This window comes from Ascaphus truei, chromosome 8, assembly GCF_040206685.1.
Source record: "Ascaphus truei isolate aAscTru1 chromosome 8, aAscTru1.hap1, whole genome shotgun sequence".
Classification (NCBI taxonomy): Eukaryota; Metazoa; Chordata; class Amphibia; order Anura; family Ascaphidae; genus Ascaphus; species Ascaphus truei.
The window spans coordinates 77,680,046-77,697,081 of record NC_134490.1 but is presented as its reverse complement, the minus strand read 5'-3'; the positions used below and the strand labels follow the sequence as shown (position 1 = coordinate 77,697,081).

Here is a 17,036-nt window from a genome sequence, read left to right as displayed (position 1 = left end):
TGTCATGATGGAAGAGTCTGGACATCCTGGTGCCAAACTCTCCCGGCACTGAAAGAGTTAAGAAAACATTGTTTAGGGGATTTAAAAAAGGACTTGTGTTCCGGCTACAGGTATTTCTGATATGCGGAATAAACCAGACATTTAGTGGCGTTATCCTACATTGTCGCTTCAAAGTCACAAAATGAAGCGGACTCTCCCAGCATCAATTTAAAGGCAAAAACAACCATTTCAAAACTTGTCCATAGCCTGTAATATACATCAAAAATATAGATCACAATGCCAAAGAAAACGTCACAATAATGCACTATATTGCAGGACAGCACAATGTTGTGACAATAGGACCAGCCTATTTGAGCTCCCGTTCCAATGCATCTCTTTGCACGGATTTAGCCGCGAAAAATGTGTGTCCTGTACGGAAGGACCTTGTGAAATCTTTGTTATTTAAGTTAACTTATTTACGTTTAATCTTTTGTGTTGTGTTAACAAACAAATAAAAATAGACTGACGTTTAAATCATAAAAAAAGTTGACGCCAAGATATGTCAGTGAAAAAGTTGTGATACTTAGTACTTTCATATTTTATCTACTGCAGGCAACATCACCTGACAAAACCAGCTGCACGTAGGGTGTGTGGAAGATAAATTATGGCTCATTCAGGTGCCTTGTGGAATAGCACCACTTAGTAAAGAGGGCCCATTATCCATCCTACCGAGATATGGATACAGAGCCAGAAAGTGGGTGTGATGCCATGACATTGATGCTGAGACTCCGTTTTATGCTATGTCCCTTTTGCATCAATGTGTCGGGGAGCTTTGCATTAACTCTGCTCCTAAGGCATCAGTGGCTGATTTGGGAAGGGGGATCCCGGCAGATAGGGGAGCCCTGCGCATCAGTATAATATAATAAAGTCCTTCTCTGTACCTGCCACTGCTTCCCTTTTTTTCTGTGCTTCAAATTAAATCTGCAGTTCAAAGAATTGCGATCCACGTTGGTCCATGAGAAATGCACATGCTTTTGTAAGTTGCGATACCTTTTTAAGGGGACCTGCGTGAGAGTTCTTCAAACACGAGATTATACAGTACGGAGGTTTTGAAACCTCGCGTCTCTTTCTACAGCGCACACCAACGTAATAAATTCAAAACTGTCCCGACCGCATCAGCGTCATTTTTTGCCTGGGCTTTTTTTCCCCTCTCGATTTGACCGTTATTTCGCTAAGCGAAACAGGGCTAAGAAATACATTTGCGCAGCCCACCTCTCCAGCCGTGCGACAATAACACATGCCTGTGGAATCTTTCGCGGGAAAGGGAGGGTTAATTTCGCCCCCGGGTTCGCAAAGTGCGGGCGCGCATTTTCTCCCCCCGTCCCTAACATCGGACAACGGGGCTCAGCGACGGGCGTGGAAAATGCGCTAAGCTGCCAAACCCTCAGCTTCATACAGGGTGGGGGGGGGGCCTCGTACGCGTTTTCCCGGCTGCAAAACTTGTGCATTACTGTGCGCAAGGGAGAGAAAAAAACAGCACCAGAATGCCGCAATGTTTCGGCCAGCAAGCGGGTAATTCTGGTGCTGTTCTTAGTTTGCATGTTTTTTCAGCAAAGTGGCTGTAATAAATAATTAACTGGGATTTGTAATTTTATAAACCTGGTGCTGTATTATTATTATTATTATTATTATTATTGCCAATATTTCCCCAGTTCTGCAGCTGCAACATAATCCCTATGTCCTCCATCATGCTATTGAAACTGTTCTGCACTGAGTCAGCAGCAGCAGCAGCAGCAGCAGCAGCAGCAGCAGCAGCAGCAGCTGTCCCTTGCCCTTCTCCCCCCTGCTTTGTGTCCCAGCCTGGGAGAGGGGAGCTGTCACTGCAGCACCCAGGGATCCCATCACCAGGCCCGGGGAGGAGGGCAGGGGGCGGCGGGGAGGAGGGCAGGGAGCGGCGGGGATCTTACCGCAGGGTGGGCCCCACGCACGCACTCTCCGTGCTCTCGATCTCCTGTAGGATCCTCTCGTGCTCGGGGATGGTCTCCAGGCTCTCGCTCTCCGCCATCTTTGCCGGGGAAAGAAGGTCGCCCGGGCTGCCGGTGACAGGCGGCGGCGCTGCTGCTGCGGTGTTGGGGCTGAGCGATGCTTGGCTGCGTCCACTAGAGGGAGCAGTGACTGGGTTATTAAGCGCTGAGTACATGGGCAGCCTCACTGACTGGTGCTTGGACCAAAAACCCTTCAAGGATATGTTCCCATCTCTCTGGCTCCCATTTAATTTAACAACAGTTCAGTTCCTATACAACTGTTTGTAGTCTGAAATTACTGTCCTAGTTACTATTACATTGGAGATTTCACCAGACAAAGTTAATGCAAAACAGAGTGTTTATTGACCCATAACACACAGGAGCCCCCCCCCTTGTCATTTCCTAAATGCATTTTATATATATATATATATATATATATATATATATATATATATATATATACATACATACATACATACATACATACATACATACATACATATATATATACACACACACACACACACACACACACACTAACAACTTAATCTTCTGGACAAAATAAAAGTATCAAACTCACAAACATCCGTGGTTTTTAGGCGTGTTATGAGTCAGCTCATGCTCCGTACTCAGGCAGGATGGAGAAATAATCACCCACGATTGTAGCCGCTGGCCGCAGCCCGGGCAGGCTGTGCCTCCGGCAACCAATGGACTTTAATACAAGAAGGCACAGCCTGCCCAGTCCCCGGGCTGCGGCCAGCGGCTACAATCGTCGGTGATTATTTCTCCATCCTGCCTGAGTACGGAGCATGAGCTGACTCATAACACGCCTAAAAACCACGGATGTTTGTGAGTATGATACTTTTATTTTGTCCAGGTAAGTTAGATTTGGACATTGCGGAACTAAAGTGACGTTTTCTTGATGGTAATAAAATAAGTGAATTCAAGCATTCAGTATGCTGCATTCTCTTATCTTACTAAAACTATTTTCTCCTTGCCAGTAAAGATTTAAGCCCCATTCTTCAAGTAGACAATGACGGCGTCACTTCATCTTTGAATTAGGACCAATGACAGGGGCGGCCAACACCAGTCCTCAAGTGCCATCAAAAGGCCGGGTATTAGGGTTATCCCTGCTTCAGCACAGGTGGCTCAGTCATTGTGGCTGAGCCACTGATTGAGCCACCTGTGCTGAAGCAGGGCTATTCTTAAAACCTGACCTGTTGGTGTCCACTGGAGTTGGCCACCCCTGCTCTAACTAAAGATATTTAATTTCACTGTAAGCGTATTTGTGCTGCAAACCCTGATTTGGGAAGTAATAGAGTTTAGAGGAGTTCCATTTCCAGCAGGCCTGGCCAACCCACATAAGGGTGTCAGGGATGTATGTATGTATGTGTATCTTTATTTATAGATTGCAGACAGTGTACTCAGCGCTTCACAAAGACAATACAGTACAGGGAATTATAATACAATAAGCACAGCAAAGTCAGGCAATAGGAAAGGAAATCCCTGCCCCAGAGAGCTTACAATCTACGTGGCATGTTGGGAGACACAGAGGCAGCAGGCGAGGGAATAAGTGCAGTAGATGGCAGTGCTTGGCCACAGTGGTTGGTAGGAGTGACTGTGGCTGTGGGACAGTGGCCACGAGTGCAGGCAGGATGTAGAAGTATGATCAGCCATGGGTGGAGTTTCTCTATAGAAGTTTGGATTGAGCTGTGCCTGGGGTTCAGCCCGAACAGCCGTGAATTGTCATTAAATGTCCCGTTGTCCCGGCAATTTTCTCAAAATCGGATGATCGCGGCAACAGAGGAGGGCTGATTGTAAGCTCTTGGGGGCAGGATCTCCCCTAACCTTATGTGATCAATTACTTGCTGCTCCTATCCCCATTGTTTGCCATTTATTGTATTTTTTGAAGGCGCTGTGTACACTGTTGGCGCTATATAAATATATACATATTCCTGCTGATCTGGACCCAGGTATATATTATCCTACTGATGTCTTGTACCTATATTTAAACCTCATTTACCCTTCAGGATAAATATGATTCATTTGAGAGTTACATCTGTTGTTAGAGGACTTATGTTTGCTAACAGTAGGTCGTATAAGTAGTTAAAGTAATGAGATATATATCAATGTTGCAACCAATGCAATGACGCACTTAGCTATTGTGTTACAATAAGTTAGTATTGGCATAGTGCAAGGGTGCTCAACTCCGCTTCTCAAGGCTCCCCCCCCCCTCCCAACAGGTCAGGTTTTCAGGTTATCCCAGCTTCAGTACAGGTAGCTCAATCAGAGGCTCAGTCAACAACTGATTGAGACATCTATGCTGAAGCAGGGACTGATTAAGCCACCTATGCTGAAGCAGGGACCGATTGAGCCACCTGTGTTGAAGCAGGGATATCCTGAAAGCCTGACCTGTTGAGGGGGGGGGGGGTTGAGGACTGGAGATGAGTACCCCAGAAACTATTTAGAGATGTACTGTAAGTAGGAGGTAGGGTATTACAATTGGGGTACCTACAAATAAATCATAAGGATAAAACTGACAGGAATTCACTATCCCACAGGTTAGAATAATCATCAGCGAGGGAAACAAAGCAGGATCAGCAGGTGCAGAACAGCCGCAAAGGGGCGGCCCTGTGAGATCAGGTGAGTCAGGCTGGGGTTGGGCAATGTACAATTACTAACTCCTTCATTGCCCAAGGGGCCAAGTACACAATGGTAGTGTGATAAGTAGCAAATGGTGAACATGATAGCAAGAAGAGCGCGAGGAGAGGAGGAGCCATCTAGATATGGGGGGCTCAGGCCCGGTCCTCAAGACCCCCCAACAGGTCAGGTTTTTAGGATATCCCAGCTTCAGCACAGGTGGCTCAATCAGAGGCTCAGTCAAAGACTGAGCCTCTGATTCAGCCATCTGTGCTGAAGCAGGGACTGATTGAGCCACCTGTGCTGAAGCGGAGATATCCTTAAAACCTGACCTGTTGGCAGGCATGGAGGACTGGAGTTGAGCCCCCCCCCTGATCTAGACTAAAACAATCAACTACTAAGCAAGACCGAATTCCTGGTGGGAGTGAAACCATTCTGCCACATTCGTACGGAGGTTGGGGCTGTCCAACATCAAACTCGCTTCACTCGCTTCACTTAAATATGCCAAGAAACCCTCTTCCACATGCTCAGAAAGATGCAAGATCCATTCACTTAAATAAAGCCTAATCCTTCACCGTACAGTAACCGGGGCTCGGGCGGGTTTCTGGTGCAGCATTCTGCGTACTGGCCGACACCGGTGTGGGAAAACCTAGTCACCGGTATGAGAAGCGCGCTACCTCTTCAAATGAAATGAGGGGAGATCCGTTTGCTTTTCCAATGGATGTGGACAGATTGGTGATTTTTTATGTAGTTAGATTATCATAGGGCTAATAATCAGGAGACATGAAGTAAATGAAAATAAATAATATATTATAATTAGCTACGTGTCGTCCTTTTTAATACATGTCTATTTGTTATACTTTTAAACACTATGGAGTGGGCGCTTTGCATGCTTGTTTTACAGATCTCCTCCTGGATGGGTTCATCTTCAGAAGAGCAGCCCCCTATACGGATTGCGTTTTTTCTATTGAAGAAATTATTTACACCTCAATTCTACTTTTTACATATAGTAGGGACTTCAATACTGGGCTATAGATGCTCTCCATTGATGCGCAAGTATTGTTTGTTTTTATTATATCACATTTATTTATTTATTCATAAAATGTTTTACCAGGAAGTAATACATTGAGAGTTACTTCTCGTTTTCAAGTGTGTCCTGGGCACAGAGTTAAGACAAATAATACATGGTTACAAATACAGTTACATAATGAGCAGGGTATACATTATATACAAGACATTGCATGCACAGTTAAAGATAATTTGTATTATAGGTGTATGAAACAGTTACAGACCAGATTAAAATGCGAGACAGCCTTAGATTTGAAAGAATTTAGACTGGTGGTGGCTGTAAGAGTCTCCGGTAGGTTGTTCCAGTTTTGGGGGGCATGGTATACTTGAATTCTTATTTGTTTTTATTATAACACTTATACGTCATATTTGTATTTAAATTTGTTACTTTGTATCACTTTATACCAAGAGGAACCTCAGGCACCAAAAAACATAGATTGTAAGCTCCACGGGGCAGGGACCTGTGCCTGCAAAATGTCTCTGTAAAGCGCTACGTATAACTAGCAGCGCTATACAAAAACATGCTATTATTATTATTTTATTATATACTGTATATAAAATCAGGAGCGTGAGAAAGGGGTGTTTGGCTTGAAATGTTGCTCTATTTTTTTTATTGTTTGTATCTTATGATGTAACAAATGTATCTTTATATTTTTCTAACCCTGGAGTGCCGTGGACATTGTCTATTTTTATACTGTTTTGATCCGGAGAGGAGAACATGGATCGTCCAGCGACCACTTATTCTACAGCTAAGTGTCTATCCTTCTTCAATTTATCTTCAGGAGGGCTTTCACCAAATGTTGCATTTGTGTGTGTATACATATATATGTGTATGTGTGTGTATATATATATATATTGTCAACATGACTGCAGTCTCTGAATTATAGTTCAATAAAACACACAAGAGATAGATTACCATAAATGGATCTCTTTGATCATGATTCCTCGCGGTAACTAGCATTGCATCTTCATGAATCCTGGCCTGCGTCTCTTTAAGGTTATAATACTTATTATCCTCCCAGCTCACATGCTAGGAAAATTGGTGCTAAAAAGGAGTATTGATTATGTGCCAATGGATTAATAAGTAATTCATTATATTACCTGTCTGACTACACCTGCTTTTCTCCCCGGTGCTCAGGCTGTCTGCCCCTTAGAATGCATCTTATTTGTTAGTGGAGACATTTTGGGGGAAATAATAATAATAACTTTATTTCAGATCGCGCTTTTCTCCCTGTGGGACTCAGAGCGCGTCACAATTACAGCATAGCGCGCGGGACGCAGCACGTAGGATTATTACAGACACAGTCCCTGCCCAGATGAGCTTACAATCTATGATTTTGATCACCAGGAGCTGACACCAGGAATTGACCCCGGTTCCCCTGTTGCAGTCTCAGTGTCAAACGTTACTCACTGAGCCACTCCTCCTCCCTAAAAAATGACAGATACAAAAAGAAGTGCAATTGAAATAAATAAATGGTAACGATAATAACAACTATTTGAATAATACTGCGCTGGAGAAATAAGTGGCCAAATAATGGATGCTAGTTGTAGAAATTCACCGTGGAGGTGGACACGAGAGAGAAGAGACGCAGGTTTAACGAGAAGAGAGTGGAAATTACGTGGGAGAACACGTAGCAGACGGACACACAAAAATTACTCGGAGACCTACTGCAAAACTGCAGTAAAACAATGGAATCTTCCGTATGTTTGAGGCAAATATTGTGCAATTCTGGGACAAAAAGACTTCTCCGGGTGGGTCAAAGGAAGAAATTCCATCGGAATCAATTGTTTCTTTGATAAATCTAGTGCCACTATTTTACCCCAAAATTGCACCACTTTTGATTTAAAGCTGCAGTTCAAGCAATATCCTACATGTGTCGTTTTGTTTTGTTTTTAATAAATCAGTTCTGTACGATGAGAAAATACTTGCAGCATTTAAAAAAAACCTCTGAATTACATTTGTAATGTATTATAATGAAAAAAGCTGTTTGTTTCTATAGCAACCATTTACAAAGTCACATCCCCTTCCTCTTCTGAAACAGGCAACCATACTGTGAACCTTGGGAAGCAGGATCTTCGCTAATCGATCACAGGAGAGCGGATCGATTGGCATCTTAGATAATTACATTGCCTTAAAGCTGCAAACCATGCAATATCCTATATGGGTTTAAAAAAAATATATATATATATATATCTCAAATGGAAAATATTACTGCATGCTCATTTGCATGTCTCGTGGTTGCTGCTTGCTGGTGGAGGCGCGCTCCCGCTCAGCACTGAGCCCCTACAGCCGCAATTAGAGCGGCTTTAGTAGGGGCTCACCTGCGCTTCCGCAAGCGCGCGGAAGCGTAAGTCTTACAAGAATTTTAGATTTCCCCGCTTGCCGGCGCGCAGGGCCGGTCACGTGAGCGGTTCGCCCAATGAGGGCGAACCAGCTCCGTGACGTCACTGGCCCGCCCCCGGCCCGCCCCCGACCCGCCCCCTAACGGCGTGCTGACTAAGGACAGGGAAAGCACCCGCTTTCCCTGAGCCTCAGCGCGCCTCAGCGCGCCAGCAGGTAACATGGCCGAGGCCTTAGACAGGTCTGCAACCCCGCCTTTCACCATTATCACCCAGCACACAGTGCTTCCACTGCAGCAAGGGATTCTGGGAAATGACATGCAAATGAGCACACAGTGTCACCTTTTGATTCAAAACCATATAACCAGGTCCCGTGCTTTACCGTGGAGGGTTTTTGTCACTTTTTTTTACCCACCATAACTTAACTGTGTGTGTGTGTGTGTGTGTGTGTGTGTGTGTGTGTGTGTGTGTGTGTGTGTGTGTGTGTGTGTGTGTGTGTGTGTGTGTGTGTGTGTGTGTGTGTGTGTGCGCGCGGTGTGTGTATATATATATATATATATTTACAGTATATATGTTCTGTACGATGAGAAAATACTTGTAGCATTTTTTAAACAACTCTGAATTACATTTTTAATTCATTATAATGTAACAAGCGGTTTGTTTCTATAGCAACCTTTAACACAGTCACATCCTCTTCTGAAACAGGCTCTGGTACACCCCTTTTTGAGCCCTGCTCTCTCTCTAGCAGAGCACCAATTGTATATTGTGACTGCCTGGTCACATGATCTTCCCCACAGAACTTTGCATCTTTGGTCCTCCTCTGCTGCTCTGACAGCCATTTAGTGAACCCCCGCGCCAAATCTTCACCGATCGATCACAGGAGAATGGATCGATCGGCAACTTAGCTAATTACTTATCATTGTGTGGATTGTACTGATGCAAATATTAAAGGGAATTTTATTTTTTTTAAACGGCAGCTTGAACCGCTGCTTTATTACAAATCCCACAGCAACCAGTACAGAGTCAAGTCATTTGCCTGTCCTGTCTTATGCTACTTTCTCATTGCTCCAGGAGGGAATAATGTGAGTTTTAAATATACCATATCGAGCAAAGGAAGACATTATAGTTATATTCTTGTAGCAAATCTTTGCTGATATCTTTAGGAGCTTGTTCTGCATCTGTACTTTGCAATGTTTGTCTTTCTGCCCACTTTCCATCGCTGCTCTGGTGGAAGATAACCCACTTAATGTCCCTGTGATAATTCCATGTATGTGTGCAATGTGTTCTATGCCATACAATGAAACCCTCTTTACCAATAGGAGCATATTATTTATGACTAGCTGAGAGACCCGGCGTTGCCCGGGATTAAAATTGCCCGCTCCCTCCTCTCTCCAATCCCCCCGTCTCTTTCTCCGCTCCCCCCTGTCTTTCTCCGCTCCCCCCTCTCCCTCCGCTCCCCCCTCCCCCCTCTGCGCAGCTCCGGTCTTTCCCCCCCCCCCTGCGCAGCTCCGGTCATCCCCCCCCCTGCACAGCTCCGGTCGTGTGTCCCCCTGCCCTCCCCCTTGGTCGTTGTCGTCCCCCCCCTGAGCAGCTCTGGTCCGCCCCCTGCGCTGCTCTGGTCCCCCACCCCTGCGCAGCACACAGTGTCACACACATAGTGAGACAAACACAGAGTCACACACACACACACAGTGTCAAAAACACACACACACAGTGTCAACACACACACACACAGTGACACACACGCACGCACACACACAGTGTCACACACACACACACACACACACACACACACACACACACACACACACACACACACACACACACACACACACACACACACTGTCACACACACACTTACACACTCAGTGTCACACACACACAGTGTCACACACACACACACACACAGTGTCACACACACACACACACACACACACACACACACACACACACACACACACACACACACATACACACACATAGTGTCACACACACACACACACAGAGTGACACACACACACACACACACACACACACACAGTGTCACACACACACACACACACACATACAGTGTCACACACACACACACACACACAAACACACACACACAAACACACACACACACACAAACACACACACAGGGTCAAACACACACACACACACACAGTGTCACACATACACACACACACAGTGTCACACACACACACACACACACACACACACACACACACACAGTGTCACACACACACACACACACACACACACACACACACACACACAGTGTCACACACACACACACACACACACACAGTGTCACACACACACACACACAGTGTCACACACACACACACACACACACACACAGTGTCACACATACACACACACACACAGTGTCACACACACACACACACACACACACACACACACACACACAGTGTCACACACACACAGCGTCACACACACAGTGTCTCACGCACACACACACACACACACACACACACACACACACACACACACACACAGTGTCACACACACACACACACACACACACACACACACACACACACACACACACAGTGTCACACACACACACACACACACACACACACACACACACACACACAAACAAACACAGTGCAGTCAGTTGGAGTCTCTTGCCTGTGCTGTCTATGGCTCCCTCCAGTCTGTGACGGGGGCTCTCCCCATGGGGTTAAGTGCAGCCAGCACACTCCTCACGTTTTGGCCTTCCTGGCTCTGTGGCTGCTGTGAGTATTGGGGAGCGTTGGGGGGCGGGAGGAGCCTGTGTTACTTGGTTGGGTGAGGTCATAGAAGCAAGCAAGTCAATGAGAGGCGTGCGTGGGCGGGCCCGGGCCACGGACCAATCTGATTGGCCAGAGGCTGAGTGACAGACTGACGGACCAATCAGATTGCCCATAAGAACAGCAAACATACAACGTTTTCAATTATATAGATGTAGATACAATACAATACAATACAATACAATGCAGGGATTGTAGATAGTGCCAATCTATGCAGGTCAAGAATAAACCACCTTATGTAAATGTGAGGAAAGGACCAATGTGTGCTCCAAAATGGATACATGTAACAACGCGTGCAGTATAACTTACATGTTGCATAACCCATCAAGCTCCAGAACCCCAAATTGTGCCAGGTAGTGCTAGGACCTGCAGATCGGTCATGCCGTGAAGTGGCTGCAGGTTTATAACCTTTTGACCAAAGGGTTTAACTAAATGACCCTTACTCATGAGCAGATAAGCACTGAAGTATTGTACTGTATGTTGTGTCATTTTGTATGTTGCACTGGCCTGTCTGTTTTTGTTTGTATAACTTACATGTGTTTGCCTTAATACAACTGCAGGGATGCCTTTTGTTTTTATAAAAGCCTATCCTTTAGGTGATAAAGACTACATTATTTCTCTCTTGATTAGATTTGGTAATTATTCATGTTGGTTCCTGTGCAGAAAGTATGAAAACCTGAGCTGTGTTCCGTACTGGATCATGCGCACGTCATGCTCCAATAAAAGGTTTTACAGCCAGCAAATAAACCTGTTCTCCTAGGATCTGCACGGTTATTCAAGATATATACTGAAAGGCAAGGTATTGCAATTTATTGTCACCGCAGCTAATGTCCCATGGGGTAGGGTGCCCATATGTCCCGGCTTAGCCGGGCACAGTCCCGGATTTCCAGTAAACGTCCCGGTGTTCTGACAATTTTCTCAAAATTATTCACACGTCCCCGGTTTTTAGCTTTTCCCGGTTTGGACTCATATAAAACTCTTAAAACCATAAAAATAGGCACTGCATATTTTTATGTGATCGATCATATCAAAGAGTAAACATTTTAAATATATTGGTAATCTCTAATTAAGCAATGTATTGATTGGATGAGCGAGCGAAGCGAAGACTTCAACGAAACGTTGAAACCTCTTTGGTTCTGTGTTTGTGTTTCTGTGTTCTGTGGTTCTGTGTTTGTGTTTCTGTATTCTTTATCCACAGGCCAAACGCCTTGACCGATTGTGATGACATTTCGAGGGAACCGATCTGGCAGAAGTTTCAACTAAATCGGTACAGCCACCATCTCGTTTTTTTTTTTAAGTGATAAAAAATACATCAATGGATCATGTCATCGATTCTTGATACAAAACATTAAATTTATTATTTTGCAACTTCTATTACATTTTCAGATCACTTGCCTGCACCATTTCAGAGAAATGAAATATTGCAAATGAAAATAAATTGGTAACCCTGGTAACAAACAACACTGTACATTCTAATAAGTACATCAAGGTAGATGCACATACATGCTCAGACTCCAAGTAGTTTTGTGGATATGTATATACTGTGACAAAGTCATGGACTCTGTATGTTAGCAGGTTGCATTATGCAGGCTTTCCAGGGGGTGAGAGGTTAACTTATTTGGAGAGGCAGTCTGCAGGTGCACCCAATTCAGACTGAACTCCTGATTGCAAGGGGGTTTACAGTATATGGCAGTCAACAAGCGGCCAGAGGTGAGATACTTTCCCCAACCACTAGGACACTGGTTTGTATAGTTTCCCAGGCCTGCTGGGACGGACTGAGACCCACAGCAAGGAACCTGAGTTACAGCCTGTTGAGGACACAGAGCTGTGTGTTCTAAAAGGTGCCGCAGAATCCAGAGGGATTTCCTAGATTCTCCAGGGTGGGACTTCCCGAACCTCAAGATAAGGACTTTATATTTTGTACGTTATAGTTATGGTTTGTAATGTTTAGCACTGGAAGTTAGCCTTGCTACTCAGTTAGACAGTCAGGAAAATTGCTGGCTAGTTAGCCTCCCTACTGTGGAGTAGGTTTTATTTTTATGGTTTTTGTTTTGCCTTAAAGGGACAGTGTCCCATTCTGTGTTTTTGATGTGGAAAAAGAAACTACTGAAGAGCATAAGGCCTAAAATACCATATGTGGACTCTTACTGACCCTTCCACGAGGCCGTCGTGCCACAATGTGTCGGCCATTTTAATTCCCCTTTTTTTATTATTGTTACCAATACCTTTTTTCTTTCAATAATCTCATGAAAAGATGTGTCTAATGATCTGTCAATATTGGTTGAGATCTATATCTAATCTAATCTAAATCACAAAATAGTGCTGCAGTCAAATCACCTATTCAAATCTATAAATTACAAAAAACAGAAATAAAGAATAAAAAATACCCTCTGGTGGTGCTAAAGGGACGATATTATATAAAGACACAAAGAAAAAAGAAGTCCTATATAAAGCACTCAAATTGATGACAAAAAATGATGGATTGTATTAATAACCCAGAAAAAACAAACTGGATAAAAAAAAAATAAGTAAAACAACAAAGACTGCTAAACTCCCAAATATAAATGCTGCAAATCAAATGCACGTAAATAAAACTGAAATAAATCAAACCAAATAAATATATATACCTGTGATAACTAAATATATTTAGTTATCAAGTGATGAAGTGACGCTGCCACGAAAAACGTAGGATTGAACTATGCAAGTTGTGTATCCAGTAAAGCCACACGTCAATCGAAAATCCAGCGTGTCTACTACAGGAAATATTACTGTATACACTGATACTTTGTTGATAAGGGGACACTTTTATGTTTTGAAGCACACTTTTTTTCTCCACTTCACAAACTCTAAACCACAACCTGTACATTAACTTTACATCTAGGTGGCAGTGATATTTATCCCATGCACAATAGCTTTTTGATGGTACCCACATAGTCAGTATAACTGTTAACAAATCACGGCCTTCTTGAGAATAATATGTTTTGTGGGGTTTTTTGTTTACTTGCTCGTCCAACAACGCGGTATAAAATATAGAATATACCGCTTTCCTAGTATACATACATTTTGCCACACTTAAGGGTGTGTGTTATGTTAGGAAACTGAAATAAATCAATAATGCAGCATCATTGGGGACGCTATTAGACAAATGCCATTATAATATGTATTTCTAAGTGATGTCATTTGTTTTATAAATAATTCGAAATACACTAATAGACAGCACTCTAGAATGAGAAAAAAACTTGTACAGTACAAGAGTACAGGGTGCACGGAACGAAGTGGCCCAACCAACCCCACTAAAGATCATAGAAACCCAAAATAAGCTCCAGCACACACTGATTGATGGAGATAACGCAAAGAGTGTCGGAATAAGCTACACAAATTTAATGGCAATAAACTAAAACAGTAAGTATCATAAATGAGAATGCTTAATGACCCTGGTTACAGAATATATGGTTCTAACAAAGCACAAAAGTATGGGGGAAAAAACATGGGAAGGGGAGTAAAAAGGGGGGGTGGGGGAGGAAACAATAAACATATAAGGACAATGGGGGAGGGTAAGAGGGGCAACGTTTCAGGGTAACGACCCTTTCCTCAAGCCCGTTCCCTTGGGATCAATGGAACCTCAAGGTACTTCCCTTAACCCTTTGCCCCCCTATGAGACACAAAAATAGCCAACTCAGAATAATAATACAGTCTAATCGTAGATAGCCAACTGCAGTATAAGACAAACTCAAACCGTCCTTTTGCTTTAAGATTCACAGACTGCTGGCATCTCTCCTTCCTCTCTTTCAATGTGGATGTCCCCCCTACTTTTGTGCTTCGTTAGAACCATATATTCTGTAACCAGAGTCATTAAGCATTCTCATTTAAGATACTTACTGTTTTAGTTTATTGCCATTAAATTTGTGTGGCTTATTCCGACACTCTTTGCGTTATCTCCATCAATCAGTGTGTGCTGGAGCTTATTTTGGGTTTCTTTTATAAATAATTCTTTCATGTTTCCCCGTCTTTACTTTGATAATCTGGTCACCCAACCATGAGGGGAAAAATGCCTTGTATGGTCTCATAAGCTAATGCACAGCAACATCTACAGTCAGTCCTCGGTTATCCAGCGGAACCTGTTCCGGGAGTAGCGTTGGATAGTGACACCGCTGTAAAGTGAGTCCCATGTTAATCAGTGGCGGTGAGAGTTGCATAACGCATTCAGGCGTCGGATAACGCATTCCGGTGTCCAAAAACGGCCCATAGGGTTGCATTGTAAAGCGCTGGATATGCCATTCGTTGCAAAGTGAAACGTTGGATAGCGAGGACTACCTGTACATTTATTTGATGCATATGTATTAAATAACTAGTTATATCTGGGCACATAATTGGGTGTTCATTGCTATGTTCCAGATCGTGCTTTTCAAAATGCTATTGCTGTTTTCTGGCTTCATGACCAATTCTCCAGGAAACCTGAGTTGCATGTGACTGACCTCAGCAGACAGTGGACACAACGTGATGGTATTCGGGATATCCCTGCTTCAGCACACGCAGCTCAGTCAACAACCAAGCCACTTATTGAACCACCTGTGCTGAAGCAGGGATATCCTTAAATCTTGACCCTTGAGGACTGGAGCTGGCTACCCCTGTACTAAGCGGTACAAAGAACCCCGACATTTCTACCTACAACCCTGCACGACCAATACTTTTTTATTTACACAGTTCCAATCAATTTTGCTAGAAAACACAATTTAAAAAAAAGCACTCCAATATTTAAAACTTTGAGCGTTTCTGGAAACCAGACACAGCACCACCATCTTTTAAGGCACTCCAACCACTCTCAACATATATCCCAAATCAAGCACGGTCTGAGACGGGAGGCTGACACATTCACCGTGAAGTATCAAAACAGAGGAATCACAGCAAAAAGTCAAGAGGCTGCACCCTTTACATTTTTATTTTAATGTCATAGTGTACAGCTCCTGCTATAAAGCTCTCTGTTATTACACTGAGTAGTGTCAGCAAGCAATGCAGAAAATACATGGGGGGCCTTTGTACTAAACATCGCAAATGGCCTTTTCTTTTTTTTTAAAGCAAGATTGACGCAGGAAAATCTCTTTAAATCTCGCTAACCTGAAATTTCTCCATCTGCACCTGCAGCGTGAAACATTGATTTTCTTGCTCTTAGTGCACAGGTGGGAATAGTTATGTACCAAACAAGACCGTCTATGTTACAGGTTAACGAAATGTATTATTGTCACTGTAAGGCTATTATAACTAATGTTACACCCATCATTTGCAATTTCTAACACTAGCAACAAATACATAATACGCATCATTCTATTTAAATTTAAATTGTACTAATCAGGTATTCAGCATAACGCAATGCACAAAAATTATTTCAAACAACAAATTAAGCGTCACACGTATGAACCGTTCATACACACGTCACTTACTTTTTCTAAAGGTCTGTATTACTTTTGACGGCAACAGCTTTTCAAATGAGATCTTAGTACACTCACCCCGTGGTCTATCAGTTTCTGAATATCCCCTTTAGTTGGCAGCAAAGGGCTTAAACACCAGCATACACTAATTATTTTTACCTTAAAGTGGTTCCAAGAGGCAGCTCCAGTGACTCTATCTCAGCAAATACATTCTCATATATTTTATCCTCGTTATTTTCTTCTGCACATATTTCTGAATTCCCCGGGTTGCTAGTTCTAGCCATAGTTCTGGTTCAGAAACTGCCCTGGTTGAGCTTTCTTTCTGTTTTTACAGAGAAATATTCTGCAGTCAGCATAACTAGCAGCAAAGTCTCTTGCCCCAACCTGACCTTAGAAATGCTGAATAGGGAATCCTTGGCACAAATAACGGAAACCAGTTTAGACACACACATACAGATAGATATACAAGCTAGACACATAAGCACTTGCATTGTATGCATATCATATATATGTATGTACAGTATGTATCTTTGTTTATATAGCATCCACAATGTACTCAGCACTTTACAAAAGAGACAATACAGTACAGGAAATTCTAACACAGTAAGTGCAAACAAAATCAGACATTAGTAAAGAAGTCGAGCGCAGGGGCATAACGAGAGATCAGAGCTGATCTATGGAAAGGAGCAGGTGAGTGGAGAGCCTCAAAGGTAAGGAGGAGAACTTTGTAAGTGATCCGA

At 43.3% G+C, this 17,036-nt stretch overlaps 1 protein-coding gene across 6 annotated transcripts in view; it reads right to left on the bottom strand.

The window, feature by feature from the left end:
- The window catches only part of EXOC6 (exocyst complex component 6), a 291,045-nt gene extending 274,440 nt beyond the window's left edge, over window positions 1-16,605 (bottom strand). For 2 of the 6 annotated variants that reach the window (XM_075612772.1, XM_075612774.1), the window contains exon 1: window positions 16,456-16,604. In XM_075612772.1, coding sequence (XP_075468887.1) covers window positions 16,456-16,580 — 125 coding nt within the window. In that variant the 5' untranslated portion in view covers window positions 16,581-16,604. Of the gene's footprint in view, window positions 1-920; window positions 1,088-1,946; window positions 2,127-16,455 lie in introns of those variants that run through there. The other 4 variants (XM_075612773.1, XM_075612775.1, XM_075612778.1 and 1 more) reach the window with 3 other exon arrangements.
- Window positions 16,606-17,036: the final 431 nt, after the last annotated feature.